The following is a 13,833-nucleotide window of genomic DNA, read 5'->3' on the forward strand; positions in this document are numbered from 1 at the left end:
AATTTGCACAGCTGCTTAGAAACTAAGACGTTTGTTTTGCTTTCCACGTTGGATTCTATACTTACGTTTCAAATGAAGACTCTAAAATCTAGATAGGGGGCATAACTTACCCAATTGTCATAATGTAAACATAATATAACTAAATCCTCACATTCCACCACGCCTCCAGCTTCACACTGATACCACATGAAGATCTGTGTTGGAACATTTGTGAGTGTGGAATTATGTTTTGTTCACCCGAAGGCACATAAAGAATTTTAAGAAGCATAGGACATCTCTTGTCCTTGGTAATGTGGGAATGGGGCTGTGGAGAGAATGGAGACATTACTCAGGAACCCCTAAAGGCCAGAAGTGAATTAGGAATCGCTTGCTACCCCTTTTAAAATATAGTTTAGAACCCTTAGGTGTACCATAGTATTTATTTTAAGTGCCCAATAAAAGCTAAGTGAGGGATGAGAAGCTCTTCCTGCATTCCTCATGTGGAAGAGACAATGGGACAGATTTGGCCCTACCAAACTGGGACCCCTATTTGTCACTATCCCTCAGACTGCTAGGAGAGTCTACGAACTCAGGGACATTGGCTGCCCACCAGTGTTCAGAGGATGTTGGCACTTATCAAAAGTCATATTAGCAAAATATTAGGATTTCATCCATCCCTCTTGTCTCCTACAGAAGCAATCTCTCTGGAAGTCACTCTTACCCTTTATTATTAAAGAAAAATCACCATGGGGTTGGTAGGACTGATGACAGCTCTTCTGGTGCTTTGCAAACACATGTCATCCTAATATCATCGCGGATTCCTGCCTATGAGGTATACCGCTGTGCCAGGAGGCCCGCCCTTTCCTGAGTGGCTCTTTTCCATCTAAACTAATGAAATCTTTTGGCTGCCATGTCTGTGAAAATGACTCATCTTTTGAAAGGAAAATTGTCCAATCAAGTCAACATTTACAAGACCCCATACAGTTTTAAAAATTGGAAATAATAAAGATAAAAGTAATCAAACTTATTTTGAAAAAGCACGAAAGGTCCAAATTGCTGTGTTGGTATCAAAACTCTTCTCTTGGATTGAACTTGTTGTTCTTTAAAAAAATAGCCAGCATGGTGACTGAAAATATTTAAGACTCTTGCTGGGTGGTGGTGGCGCACACCTTTAATCCCAGCACTTGGGAGGCAGAGGCAGGCAGATCCCTGTGAGTTCGAGGCCAGCCTGGGCTACAGAGTGAGTTCCCAGACAGGCTCCAAAGCTACACAGAGAAACCCTGTCTCGAAAAACCAAAACAAAATAAGACTCTTCCAGAATTCCCAAGATATTTAATAATTTTTTGTGATCAATAGTTTTCAAAAGTGGGTTAGAAGTACTACTTTATGATCTATTTAAAAATGATGCCATGGGGTTGGGGATTTAGCTCAGTGGTAGAGCACTTGCCTAGAAAGCGCAAGGCCCTGGGTTCGATCCTCAGCTCCACATACAAAAAAACAAAAAAACAAACAAACAAACAAAAAGATGCCATTAAAATATGATCATTATAAAATGAAGTTATAGCTAGGTAGTATAGTAGTGTGTACCTGTAATCCAAGCATTTAGGAGGCTGAGGCAAGAAAATAGATGCAAGTTTGAGGCCAACCTTGACCACATAGAGAGTATCAAGTAAGCTAGGACCATACAATGAGACTGTCTCAACATATAAAAATAAATAAAATGAAATGAAGTTATGTATTTTAATTTTATATATATAATTAGAAGATTTTAAAATCTACTTAAGAAGTCCATTGCAAAATGGTATTAATTCGATTGTATTGTTTTTCATAAGGTGTGCATTAAGTTGGTATGGTATGTACAAAAATAAAGAGGCTGGAAGAAAAAGAACCTAAATCGTTAGCACTATTGATGTGCATGATGGGGTTGCACATGAACCTCATTTGTCCCTCATAATTAGAGAAGGAGTAAAGAGTTAGTGAGTGTTCAGTTTTTCCTTTCTGTGCTTTCTGAAGCTGTTCTCCGGCGGTTCTCACAGACCGCGCATCACCCCTGGTTCTTTGACTGGGTCTAAAGCGTGCACACGCTCTCACTTCTAGATGGTGGTGGAGGGTGTGAAGGTGGGTGTCGTGACTGTGCTGTACGAACACAGCGGTGTGACCCTGGAAGGCCTGCTTCATCTCGTAGACAGAGCTCTGCAAGGACGGAAGGCACAGAGCCTGGGAATATTTAGCGGTGGAAACAGCAGAGAAATTGACTTACTCCAAGGTGGGTCTGGGGATTGGAGGACAGTCCCACAGCCTGAGTGTCTGCAGGCTTATCCACAAATGTGACTGTCATAGCGCTGTTAAATTCTGATTCACTAGGAAAGGTCCATTTTGTCTGCATGAAGAAAGCAACGCAACTTGATAATCTTAAATATTGTGATTAAAAAATCACAGCATGATGATTACAATCTTAATCCTTTTTAAGTGTACAGTTTGTTTAGTCAACATTCCTTTTTTTTTTTTTTTTTAATCTTTTTGGGTTTTTTTGAGACAGGGTTTCTCTGTGTTGCCCTGGCTGTCCTGGAACTCACTCTGTAGACCAGGCTGGCCTTGAACTCACAGAGATCCGCCTGCCTCTGCCTCCCAAGTGCTGGGATTACAGGTGTATGCCACCACCGCCCCATTCACATTCCTCGAAAGCTTTTCCATCTTGCATTGAAACTTAAGGAACATCTGTCTTCCTCCCCTAGCACTGCCCCGGATAGCCATCATGTCCTTTAAATACAGAAATGGGATCAGTTGTTTAGACTTCTTGTGACTAGATTTCTAACTTATACTCTCAGGCTTCAAACACTGCACAAATTGACTTCTTTCTCTCTTAAGCCAAATACTAATCTACTCCATGTATATGCCCCAGGTTGTCTGCCACTTAATCCACTAGCAGTCATTCGGGTTGCTTCTACTTCTTGGCTGTCAAGGAGAACAACAAACCTCTTTTGCTCTTGCTTTCCACGATTATGGAGGTTTACCCATAAGTATGATTTTTGTCAACAATGTACACGCATACCAAGTTCTCTGCACCATTTACTTGTGAAGGGCTTTGTTTTCAGAGTCTCCAGTCTCACTGTGTTTTGATTGGCATGTCTGTTGATGAGCGATGCTGAACATCTGTCACGTGCTTGCTGCCCATTTGTGTATTTTCTGAAAACAAGCCCTTTGCTTCTTAAAAAGTGGGTTGATTTTTGAATAGGTTGAGTTGTAGACATTCTTTGTATGGTATGGACATTCATTCCTTTCCAGATGTGTGATTTGCAAGTATTTTCTCTTCTTCTATAGTGTCTTTGTCACTGTTCTATTATTGTGAGAGACACCATGATTAAGGAAACTCTTATAAAAGAAAGCATTTGGGGATACGCTTACAGTTTCAGAGGTTGAGTCCATTATCATCATGGCAGCAGGAAGGGAGACATGGGAGACATGGTGCTGGAGAAGTAGCTAAGAGTCTCATCCTGTTCCATAAGCAGAAAGAGAGAGAGAGAGAGAGAGAGAGAGAGAGAGAGAGAGAGAGAGAAACTGAGTCTGGCATGGGCTTTTTGAAACCTCAAAGCCCATCCCCAGCAACACACTTCCTCTGACAAGGCCACATCTATCCTAACAAGGCCACACCTCCTAATCTTTATAATCTCTTCAAATAGTGCAACTCCCTGGTGAGGGCCATTCTTATTCAAACCACCACACAAAGATGTCCTTTATACTTTATCTTTTGATGCACAAAAGTTTTGAGTCTGATGAATGTACCATAGCAACGCACACCAAGATAGATAAACTGGTGTGCACTCGTCACCTCTGCTGAAGTCTCACTTGGCGTGCACTGCAAAGGAGAGGGATGGCTGACAAACCTAAGTTGCTGTGGGAAGATTTAAAAAATCTCGTCAACATTTACCCCTTTGGAGGAGGGAGGAGACAATGAATACCTTTAAGAAAACTTCTAGTATCTATCCTCTTATCCTCTTATATCTAGAGCAGAATTGTTTTAATTTTATTAACATCAGAACTTCCATCCATGTGGGATGAGAGCTTCCAGGGAACTTGCATAATGGCAGTGTAGCAAGCTTTTTCTTTGGGCCGACAGCTCACAAAAAATGACATGAAGACCTAACGAAAGTTAGACCCATGTTAGGCTTGTTCCTAACTAGTTCTAATAGCTTAAATTAACCCATATTTTTTAATCTATGTTCTTCTCCATGGCTCAGTTACCTTTCCTCTATACTGTCCATCCCGCTTCCTCCACATCGGCCTGGTGACAATGCCTTCTTCTCCCCAGAACTCTCTGACTCCAGAAGTCCTGCATGACTCTTCCTGCCTAGCTAATGGCCACTCAGCTCTTGACTAAACCAGTCACAGTGACACATCTTCACACTGTGTGAAGGGATATTCTACAGCACGGCAGAACGAGTCACACATCACTCTGAGGAAGTGGGGGTAAAGGAGACTTGGAGGTGACATTGGCCAACTCTGGGAGCCTTACTTCTACGCAGACCTTAGTTTTTCATTGACAATTGTGGGAGCTTTTTCTACTTTGGAAATCAGTTGCAGGATCCTAGGACTTGACTGGCCATTCACCTTAACCACTGCTCAAATCCTGATTGGTGCATAATGAAGGCAGAAACACAAAGACCAAAACCCAAGTGTCTAACACCGCATTAATCCAGAGTGTGAAGGAGCCTTTGGCCACAGTGCTGTTCAAAGGCATTTTCTATGACCCTAACATGGTGCTTTGTTTTGGGGGTTTTGTTTTGTTTTTCAAGACAGGGTTTCTCTGTGTAGCTTTGCACCTTTCCTGGAACTCGCTTTGTAGACCAGGCTGGCCTCGAACTCACAGAGATCCACCTGCCTCTGCCTCCCGAGTGCTGGGATTAAAGGTGTGCACCACCACCGCTCAGCTTAACATGGTGCTTTGTGAAGAACAGGTGCACTGGAGATCTTGGTTTTAAGGGCAAATACTGTGTTTTGAACTTGTGATTTCATTTTCACAGACTACTAGAAGTTTCTGTTTATAACGATGTAACAAACCAATATTGATATTTCAATTTTTTTCCTTAGGCTATAAAATTTGTATTAAAAATTTACTGTCGCCTGAAGTGAGGGACTTCTGGGAGAAATTAGGAAGCTGTGTGGCCACCACAGAAGAAGGGGGACGTGTAGACTTCTTTGTGCCTCTTGGAGCATCAGGTCAGCATTAACATTCTAGAGAGGCAGGGGACATGTCTACTTAGAGTTCTACTTCGTGAGCCTTCACAAACGAACCCATTTAATGCATGAATCAATGGCTCATTCCTTTTTACCACTGTGATTATAGCATGGAGTACCCCTACACTGTATACTATAATTTGTTCATCTATACAATGTATTTTATAAGTGAAGCTGCTGTGAGCACATGTGGGAACGTGTGCGTTCACTTCTCTAAAGTATATCTGATCCCAGTGGTAAGTGTTTAACTTTTACAAAGTGAGCTAGCTGATTTTCAAAGTGGCTGTGTACCTTTACTTTTCTAGAGAGTGTGTCTGAGAAGTGCATGGCTCAACACGGTGATACTTACTTGTTTTAGTTTTAGCCATTCAAGTGGATAGAGAAGTGTCTCACAGTGGTTCTCATTTGCAGTCTCCTACCGAGTCACGATGCTGAGCATCGTTGTATGTACTTATCCGCCGTTTAAAAATCTTCCTTGGTGTCTGTCCAAGGATCTCGCACATTTTGAAAAGTAGATTGTTTTCTAGTTGGTGCCTTATGTTTTCCTTCTCTGAATGGTTCCAATGAACAGCAGAATTTCTTAATTTTGATGAAATCAAATTTATTATATTTACTTTTGTAATTATGTTTTTATTGTCATATTTCCCAATAATTTTCAAAGTGCCTGGAGGTGTTCCGTCAGATGTACATTTGTACCGCATGGGTGTAGTGCCCATGGAGGCCAGACGAGGGCGTCAGATCCTCCAGAACTGGACTTAACATGAGTCGGAAGCTGTGTGGGTACTGGGAACCAAACCAGGATCCTCTAGAAATGAAGCCAGTGCTCTTACCCTCTGAGACATCCCTTCAGTTCCTGTATTTCTAAATTCCTTGCACCATCAAAGATCAGAAAGAGTTCCTCCTGCACTTCATAGGAGTTTAAGTTTGCCATTTAGATCTGTGGCCCATTTGATTTATTTCAGAATAGGAGACATGGGTTGAAATTTAGTTTATTTTACATATGGGTGCCTATTTTCCCAACACCATTCTTTGTAAGGAAGCCCTCCCCGGAACTTTATGTACAAGTTTACTGCAATCAATTGATGATATGGACTTTAGTCCACTCTCTGTCTGTGGACTCTTGTGGACTCTCTGTCTGATTTCATTATCAATGAAGACATTAGGCATCTAAGTCCATCAGTTTCTACCACCTTTTTCCTAGAAGCAAGAGGGTATTTATTTTTGGACAACAGAGACTTAAAATATCCCATCCGTTACATAAGTTTCTTTTCAAGTAATTTGATCTATTCATTGAATTCAATAATCCATCCTATATTCCAGTCTCTGTCACTGAATAAGGGGAGAAATTAACGCCACATTAAATCGGGACAATTTTGTTGAATCCTGTGTTTATCTGTCTCAACCCTGTCCACTTTCAATGACAATCCTCCTTTACTCAGATTATTTTAGGAAACCCCTGTGAGTTTTTCTCTGTCTTTGGCTTAAGTATTCCAAACTTGCAGGAAAGCATTTGCATGGCCTCTTCCCATATCTTATTGCTTTATCCTCACAGATCAGGTGTTTGGACATCAGTCTGTAGTGATAAAGGTGAGGTGTGCATGGGCTCTTTGACGGAAGGATTGGACTTGAAGATGACAGTTGCCTGTGGTCTTTCTTGGCCAGCTCTGTCATGCTTCTAAGTAATATTTGACTGTTTCTGGAGAACTCTGTGTGTAAACTAAAGCAAGCTTTTTGGACTGTGCAGAAGCAGGCATGGAAGTCCTTTCTCAGCTGTCTCAACTAACTGGCACATTCTTCTCGGCCCCCACCGGAATTGCGACTGGTTCATACCAACACAGTAAGTGTATCTGAGAACTGGCTGCTGGGGCCAGTAACAGAGCACTTCAGCATCACTGAAGGCAAATACTAGGAAAACATGCCCTCTGTCTCATTTCCCCTCATCAGCAAGCAGCGGCTGTACATACACCCTTACTGATGTACACCTTTACCAATGTACACCCATCCCAATCTGCCTATGGCAATTGCTATTCTCTCTCTCTCTCTCTCTCTCTCTCTCTCTCTCTCTCTCTCTCTCGGGAATTGTCCCTTCCATTTCATGTCACTGAGTCATTCATTTAGAGAAGGACTTTTTGCTGCAAATATTTTGCTTCAAGCCATCATTTATTAAAACCCTCTTTAAAGAGTTCATCAGCTGGGCAGTGGTGGCTCACGCCTTTAATCCCAGCCCTCGGGAGGCAGAGGCAGGCAGATCTCTGTGAGTTTGAGGCCAGCCTGGGCTACCAAGTGAGTTCCAGGAAAGGCTCCAAAGCTACACGGAGAAACCTTGTCTTGAAAAACCAAAAAAAAAGAGTTCATCAAAATTGTCCAATTGCTGATTTAGAGAAAGAATGTGTTTTCCTAGTTTAAAAAAAAAAAAAAAAAGAATGGATTTGGTTTTATTTGGGAACAGAAACTGAAGCCTTAAGGAGCTGGAGAAGGGCTTGGCTTTGCCCCCACCCAGTAGCATGATCAAGAAGGGAAATAGATCAAAAGAGAAATTACACTTGCATGTACACCTTCACAAGAAAGCTACTAACATCGGATAAAAACAGAACACTGGCTGACCAGAGAACCACAGGGCTGTCCTGCAATGTCACTACTCATTTTCTCGTGGAAAACTCCCCTCAGCCTACCAAACAGGGCTTGGCCTGTCTTGGAAATGCTGCAAACGCTGATTCTTTCCTCCCCAAAGGCCTTTCGAGACTGGGGGGAGTTGGCACGAACGTGACACTTTTAAGGGAAATGATCCCATGCAGGGGAACAGAAAGCACACAGACTTCATAGTTCACAGAGTTCTGAAGCAGACATGGCTGGTTCACTGTAGTTCACACAACATCAGCAAACGATGGTGCCTGAGGCTCTGTGGAGAGAGCTGCCCCGCTCAGCGCAGCAAGGTTTGCACCCTGTTGTCCGCCCTAAGGAAGGGCTGTACTTCCTCCTTCCCTCCTCTGGTCCTTTTCTCTTTCAGTGGTTTCTTCTTACTTTGCTTGTAAAAGAACACATTAGAAAGTGTTGCACATGCTTGTCAGTGACAGGAGAAACAAATGGATCTTACTATCCATTCGGGTAAACAACAACAATACCAACAACAACAAAACCAGTGGGCCACTCCATCATGATGTAGTTGCTTTTCAAGGAGACTAACTTTCTTACCCATCCCCTATAGCCGTGTGGAATATTTTGAGTTCCCCGAAATTTGAGAGAGGCAGGAGTGGCTGCTGTGGGTTGGCCTTGGATGGCTTGGCAGGGGTGTGGGAAGTGCTGAGTAGGAAGAATTCTCACTTTCAGAATGGAGAGATACATTCTTACTTACATCCATCCACTTGGCTTCCCAAAGCACCAGGCAGCGACTTCATTTCTAATTTCAAGTAGAACATGTCAACCTAATCTGCCTTGAACAGACGGGCATTCACTGTGTCCTTTTCAAGTTTCTTATTTTACCCCCGAAAGCAGGCTGTGGCTGCTTATCTTCTCCTGAGAAAGGACACTGTGCCCAGTATAAAGACAGCTGAGTTGGTTGTGCTTTAAACAAAAAGTAGAAATCCCCTGCTTCAGGTCAAGTCTTGAGCTATGTGGAGAACTCAAGGCCAATGAGAGGACTTGTCTCAAATAATAGGGTGGGCAGCACCTGGGAAACAACCCCAGACCTCTACATGTAAGTGTACACATGTGCACTCACACATATACACCTATGTACATAACGTACGTACTTACATACATATGTATGCACGCAGCGATCTCAAGTCTTCAATAATAAAAGTAAAAATCCTATCAGTTTTTAGCGACTGGCTGGGGGCACAGCAGGACAGACCACCTCCTTATAACTACTTCAGTGAATCCAAGCTACAGGCATGGTCCAGCTTTACAGACTCCCTGGAAGACGCCTTGAAATCCGTGAGGAAGGAGTTACATCCGCTCTTCAAGAACTTCCAGAAGAGCATCAGTGGCCAGATCATAGGTAAGATCTCTGACACTTTTGCTGCAGATCAGGCCAGAGCTTATTTATTATCTGAGAACATTCAAGACTGAGAACATCAGCAAAACCAAGCTGTAACACATGCTTGGTCAGACATCACCTCCTTGGTTTTTCAAATACTCAAGAGAAAACTAGCCGTGCTCAGGATGTTGGAGCTGACTCCTGTTTTCAGGTGTCTCTATCTTATTGGGTCACACAGCAGCCCATCTGCCCTGGACAGAACTTTGTATCTTTTGCCACTATGACCTTCTTGCAGTTAAACAACTCATACTCATGGCATCTATTATACAACTTGTAGCTGGAAGGTTTCTCTGGTCCCACCCCGTCCACAGCCACTTACAAAATAATCACCCAGAGGCTTAATATTATTTACAAACTGTATGGTCTAGGGAAGGACTCTTGCTAGCTAGCTCTTATAGCTTAAATTAACCCACTTCTATTAATCTATGTATTGCCACATGTTCCGTGGCTTTACCTGCATCCCATTACAGGTTGCTCCTTGGGTGGCGTCTCCCTAGACTCTGCCTTTCTCTTTCCTGTCTTTCTCCTTTCCCACCTGCCTCTAAGCTGTCTTGTCATAGGCCAAAGCAGCTTATTTATCAACCAATGGGAACAACATATATTCACAGCATACAGAAAGATATTTCCTAGCAACTTGTTCTACAGTTTAGTTAGTATCTAAAATACATAATTCACCCAGATGCCTCAGGCAGATAAGCCCATCTGGGTTCCCCTTCAAATATGCATATAAATGATATATTACAATTTTCTCCTTAAACAATAAAATAAAATATGCAGCTTGGTGCTGGGTTCCATGGTCTTTTAATGAGCTTGTTGGACATCATGGAATCAATTTTCCATTCCCACTCCATTCCCCTGATCAACTTACCATAATAATCTTTGTGGAATAATGTATTCTCAACATTAAATCACAAACTAAAACAGTCCATTCTGCATGAAGCACTTTCACCATCTGGGTAAATATGTCCCCCTTCATCACTAACCATCTCTTCATATTTTAAACATTCCATCTGACTAAGATAGTATCATTTGAACACTCAGACCCATGCCTTACTTCCTTTCCCTGCTGTGCATACAAACAGTAGCACATGTGTGTAGCACAGGTATTTTGTCCATCAGTACATATTCTACATTTTGCTCCACAAATGCCTCTTATGTGGAGATTCTTCCCATGTATTTTCCTGTACAATCACATTTAGGAAAGGCTAAACCAACATTCTTAAATAGTTTAGAAACTATAAACCAGCCTGGTGGTGGTGGTGGTGGTGGTGGTGGTGGTGGTGGTGGTGCACGCCTTTAATCCCAGCACTCATGAGGCAAGGGCAGGTGGATCTCTGAGTTTGAGGTCAGCCTGGTCTATGTAAAGAAACCCTGTCTTGGGGTTGGGGATTTAGCTCAGTGGTAGAACGCTTGCCTAGCAAGCGCAAGACTCTGGGTTCGATCCTCAGCTCAGAAAAAGAAAAGAAAAGAAAAAGAAAAGAAAAAAGAAACCCTGTCTTGAAAAAACTGAAAGGAAAACAAAATTATTTAATCAGGCAGTGGTGGTACACACACCCCTTTAATCCCAGCACTTGAAAGGCAGAGGCAGGAGGATCTCTGTGAGTTCAAGGCCAGCCTGGTCTACAAAGTAAGTTCCAGGACAGCCAGGGCTACACAGAGAAACCCTGTCTCAAAAACCAAACAAACAAACAAACAAATAAAACACCCCCTCCAAACAAAACAAAAGCTATAAACCAGGAGAAATAATTCCTCCTTTTTCTTTTATAGATACTAAGGATTAGATAGAAAAATGGAAAAGTAAATATTTTTTATGAAAGTGTGTTGAGAACAAGAAGTCAATGGAAAAGTTGTTTTCCAGTAAAAGCATTTAGATATTAAAATATAAAAAAATGATAGATACCATTGAACACAAGGTGAGGGGAAGTGGGAGAATGTACATTGGATCCAACATCTAACATACAAGGTTCCATTCATCATGGGGTTGGGGATTTAGCTCAGTGGTAGAGCACTTTCCTAGCAAGTGCAAGGCCCTGGGTTCGATCCTCAGCTGGGGGGGGGGGGAGAAAGAAAAGAAAAGAAAACAAGGTTCCATTCATAATTTGTCTTCTTATTGTCTAATTCTTAGATTTCATTTCAGTGTCGGTTTTGCCACACAGAAATCCCTTTGACTCATTTCCTATTGTGTAGTAGAGCTTCTCATGGCAATAATAAAAATGTGGTTCTGTTCCTCGCATTGTTGCCCAGTTAAAAAAAATAACTGTGATGACTGTTTTCTTTACCATCACATGTCTTGCACAAATTAAGTACAATGTATGTGCCTTACATTTCAGGGCAATTTATGTTTGACGCTCTGAGTATGGCCAGCATTCTTCGTAACCAAGATGCTGCACAGGCTCTGGCCGATGGACTGATGGAGTTGTCAAAAGAAGGGTCTGTAAGTGTTTTTGTTGAAGAAAGAAAACTGGAAAAATTTCAGCACAAATAAATCCCTAGTTTACATTTGTTACCTTTTACCAATTTATTGCTCTGGGACACAGATCCTCAGAGAAATTATATCAGTTTATAAAAGCAGACAGAGAGAGATTCTGGACTCAAGATGTGATTTACTAAGGATATAAAACAGAGAAGCAGGAGACCTCCTGGGTTATTTAAAGTCTATTAATTTGTGTGCTGTTTTCTGTCTCATGCCCAATTTCAGTCAGAAGAAAGTTCTAATTTTGGTAGAAAACATGCTCATGGCCTTATATGTTAGAAAACATATAGTCTACATAAACATTATACAGTAGTATGAGCTGGGGAACCACAACATGTGAAAATAGATACAATATGATGATGGGCAAAGGGTTTAGACAGGGAGGGTGGAAAAGAAAACCAAAAGAAAAACAGGCGAGGCAGCATTTGGAGGCTAGGGATACTTGGCGGGTCTCAAGAAGCGTTTGTATTATCATGGCATCTGGGACAGCCTGCCAGGAAAGGCAGCACACATTTCAGAAGACTAGAGGAGGTTAGTTGGCCAGGGAGCTAGCATAGTGTCTTCCTTGTAAGTGTGAGGGCCTGAGTTTGACCCCAGAACCTATATGCAAACAAGTGAGGTGTGATGGCAGATGCCTGTAATCCAAGTACCAGGGAGGGAGAAATAGGTGGTTCCCTGGGGCTCTCTGGCCAGCCAGCATTGCTTCTTTGGTGAGTTCCAGACTAATGAGAAAGCCTCTTTAATATAAAAAGTGGGCAGTGTCAATATTGTCCTCTGGCTTACACACACACACACACACACACACACACACACACACACACACTGTAGTAGTTTGAATGTAATTGGCCCCTATAAGCTAATGGGGACTGGCACTATGTTGGAGGAGGTATGGCTTTGTTGGAGCAGGTATGGCCTTGTTTGGCCTTGTCACTGTGGGGGTGGGCTTTGAGGTCTCATATATGCTGAAGCCAGGCCCCGTATCTCAGTGTACCTCTTGTTGTCTTTGGACTAAGATGTAGAATTCTTAGCTCCTTCTATAGCGCCATGTCTGCTTACATGCTGCCATGTCCCACCATGAAGATAACGGACTAGACCTCTGATTAATTGTTTTCCTCTGTAAGAGTTACCATGGTGTCTCTTCACAGCAATAGAACCCCCCCCCCCACACACACACACATGATGTTAGTCCATAGGCTCCCTTTCTCACAGCCTCAAGGATAACTGTGAAGCTGAGGGAAATGAACAGACATTTGGGGGAATTCAGAATAAAAGAGGAAGAAGCCATGATTGGTACATTCTCAGGGCTGTGCAAGATCTTTATTTTTCAAGGACCGACTCCCTCCTCATGTGGTGGTTCTACCATTTCCACATGATCTCTGCACACATTCTTTTCCCTTGCTGTTGTTTGTCTGCTGCGGTTTCCCTAGGTTTTCTGGGGGCAGCACCAGATAACTGCAGGCTTAGCTACACTGTGTGGACCTACTCTTAGCCATGGACTTCCTGCCACAGAGTCAGCTCAGGGGTACTCCAACCCAACACCCAGTGAGTCACGGCCTTGACAAGTTTCTCTGTTGAACTGATCATGGATATTCAGTGACCCAAAAGCCTGGAAAGATCTATACCTGTTAGGTTTCTCTGGTCCCACCTGGCCATGTGGTCCCACAGCTGCTTAAATAAAATAAATCACTCAGAGGCTTACTATTAATTGCAAATTATATGGCCTGTGGGTCAGGCTTCTAGCTAACTAGCTATTATAACTTAACTCAACCCATTTCTATTCATCTATATGTTGCCACATGGCCGTGGAGAACCAGTCTTCTGGCATCTTGTTGCTCCTTTGGTGGTGGGTTGGCATCTCCTCAACTCCACCCTTTTTCCTCTCGTGTTCGGTTGGAATGTACCACCTTACCTTATCCTGCCCTGCCATAGGCCAATGGGGCTTTATTTATCAACCAATCAGAGCAACACATATTCACAGCATACAGAAAGCTATCCCACAGCAAAGATCCTGCACTTTCTCTCAAACACCAATTAGCTAGACATGTTTGGTAGAGGAAAAATCACAGATGGCATAATTGTGATGAGGCTTCAACCTACATACAGTGTGAGA

General features: G+C 42.5%; 1 protein-coding gene across 1 annotated transcript in view; it reads left to right on the forward strand.

Annotated features, from left to right (window-relative positions):
• Positions 1–13,833, forward strand: part of Ect2l (epithelial cell transforming 2 like) — an 80,299-nt gene that overhangs the window by 44,732 nt on the left and 21,734 nt on the right. The window contains exons 7-12 of the mRNA XM_036169036.1: positions 673–811; positions 2,077–2,245; positions 5,068–5,196; positions 6,959–7,051; positions 9,029–9,211; positions 11,581–11,684. Of these exons, the coding sequence (XP_036024929.1) occupies positions 673–811; positions 2,077–2,245; positions 5,068–5,196; positions 6,959–7,051; positions 9,029–9,211; positions 11,581–11,684 (817 nt within the window). The remainder of the gene's footprint in view (positions 1–672; positions 812–2,076; positions 2,246–5,067; positions 5,197–6,958; positions 7,052–9,028; positions 9,212–11,580; positions 11,685–13,833) is intronic.

Source organism: Onychomys torridus, chromosome 19 (assembly GCF_903995425.1).
Source record: "Onychomys torridus chromosome 19, mOncTor1.1, whole genome shotgun sequence".
Classification (NCBI taxonomy): domain Eukaryota; kingdom Metazoa; phylum Chordata; class Mammalia; order Rodentia; family Cricetidae; genus Onychomys; species Onychomys torridus.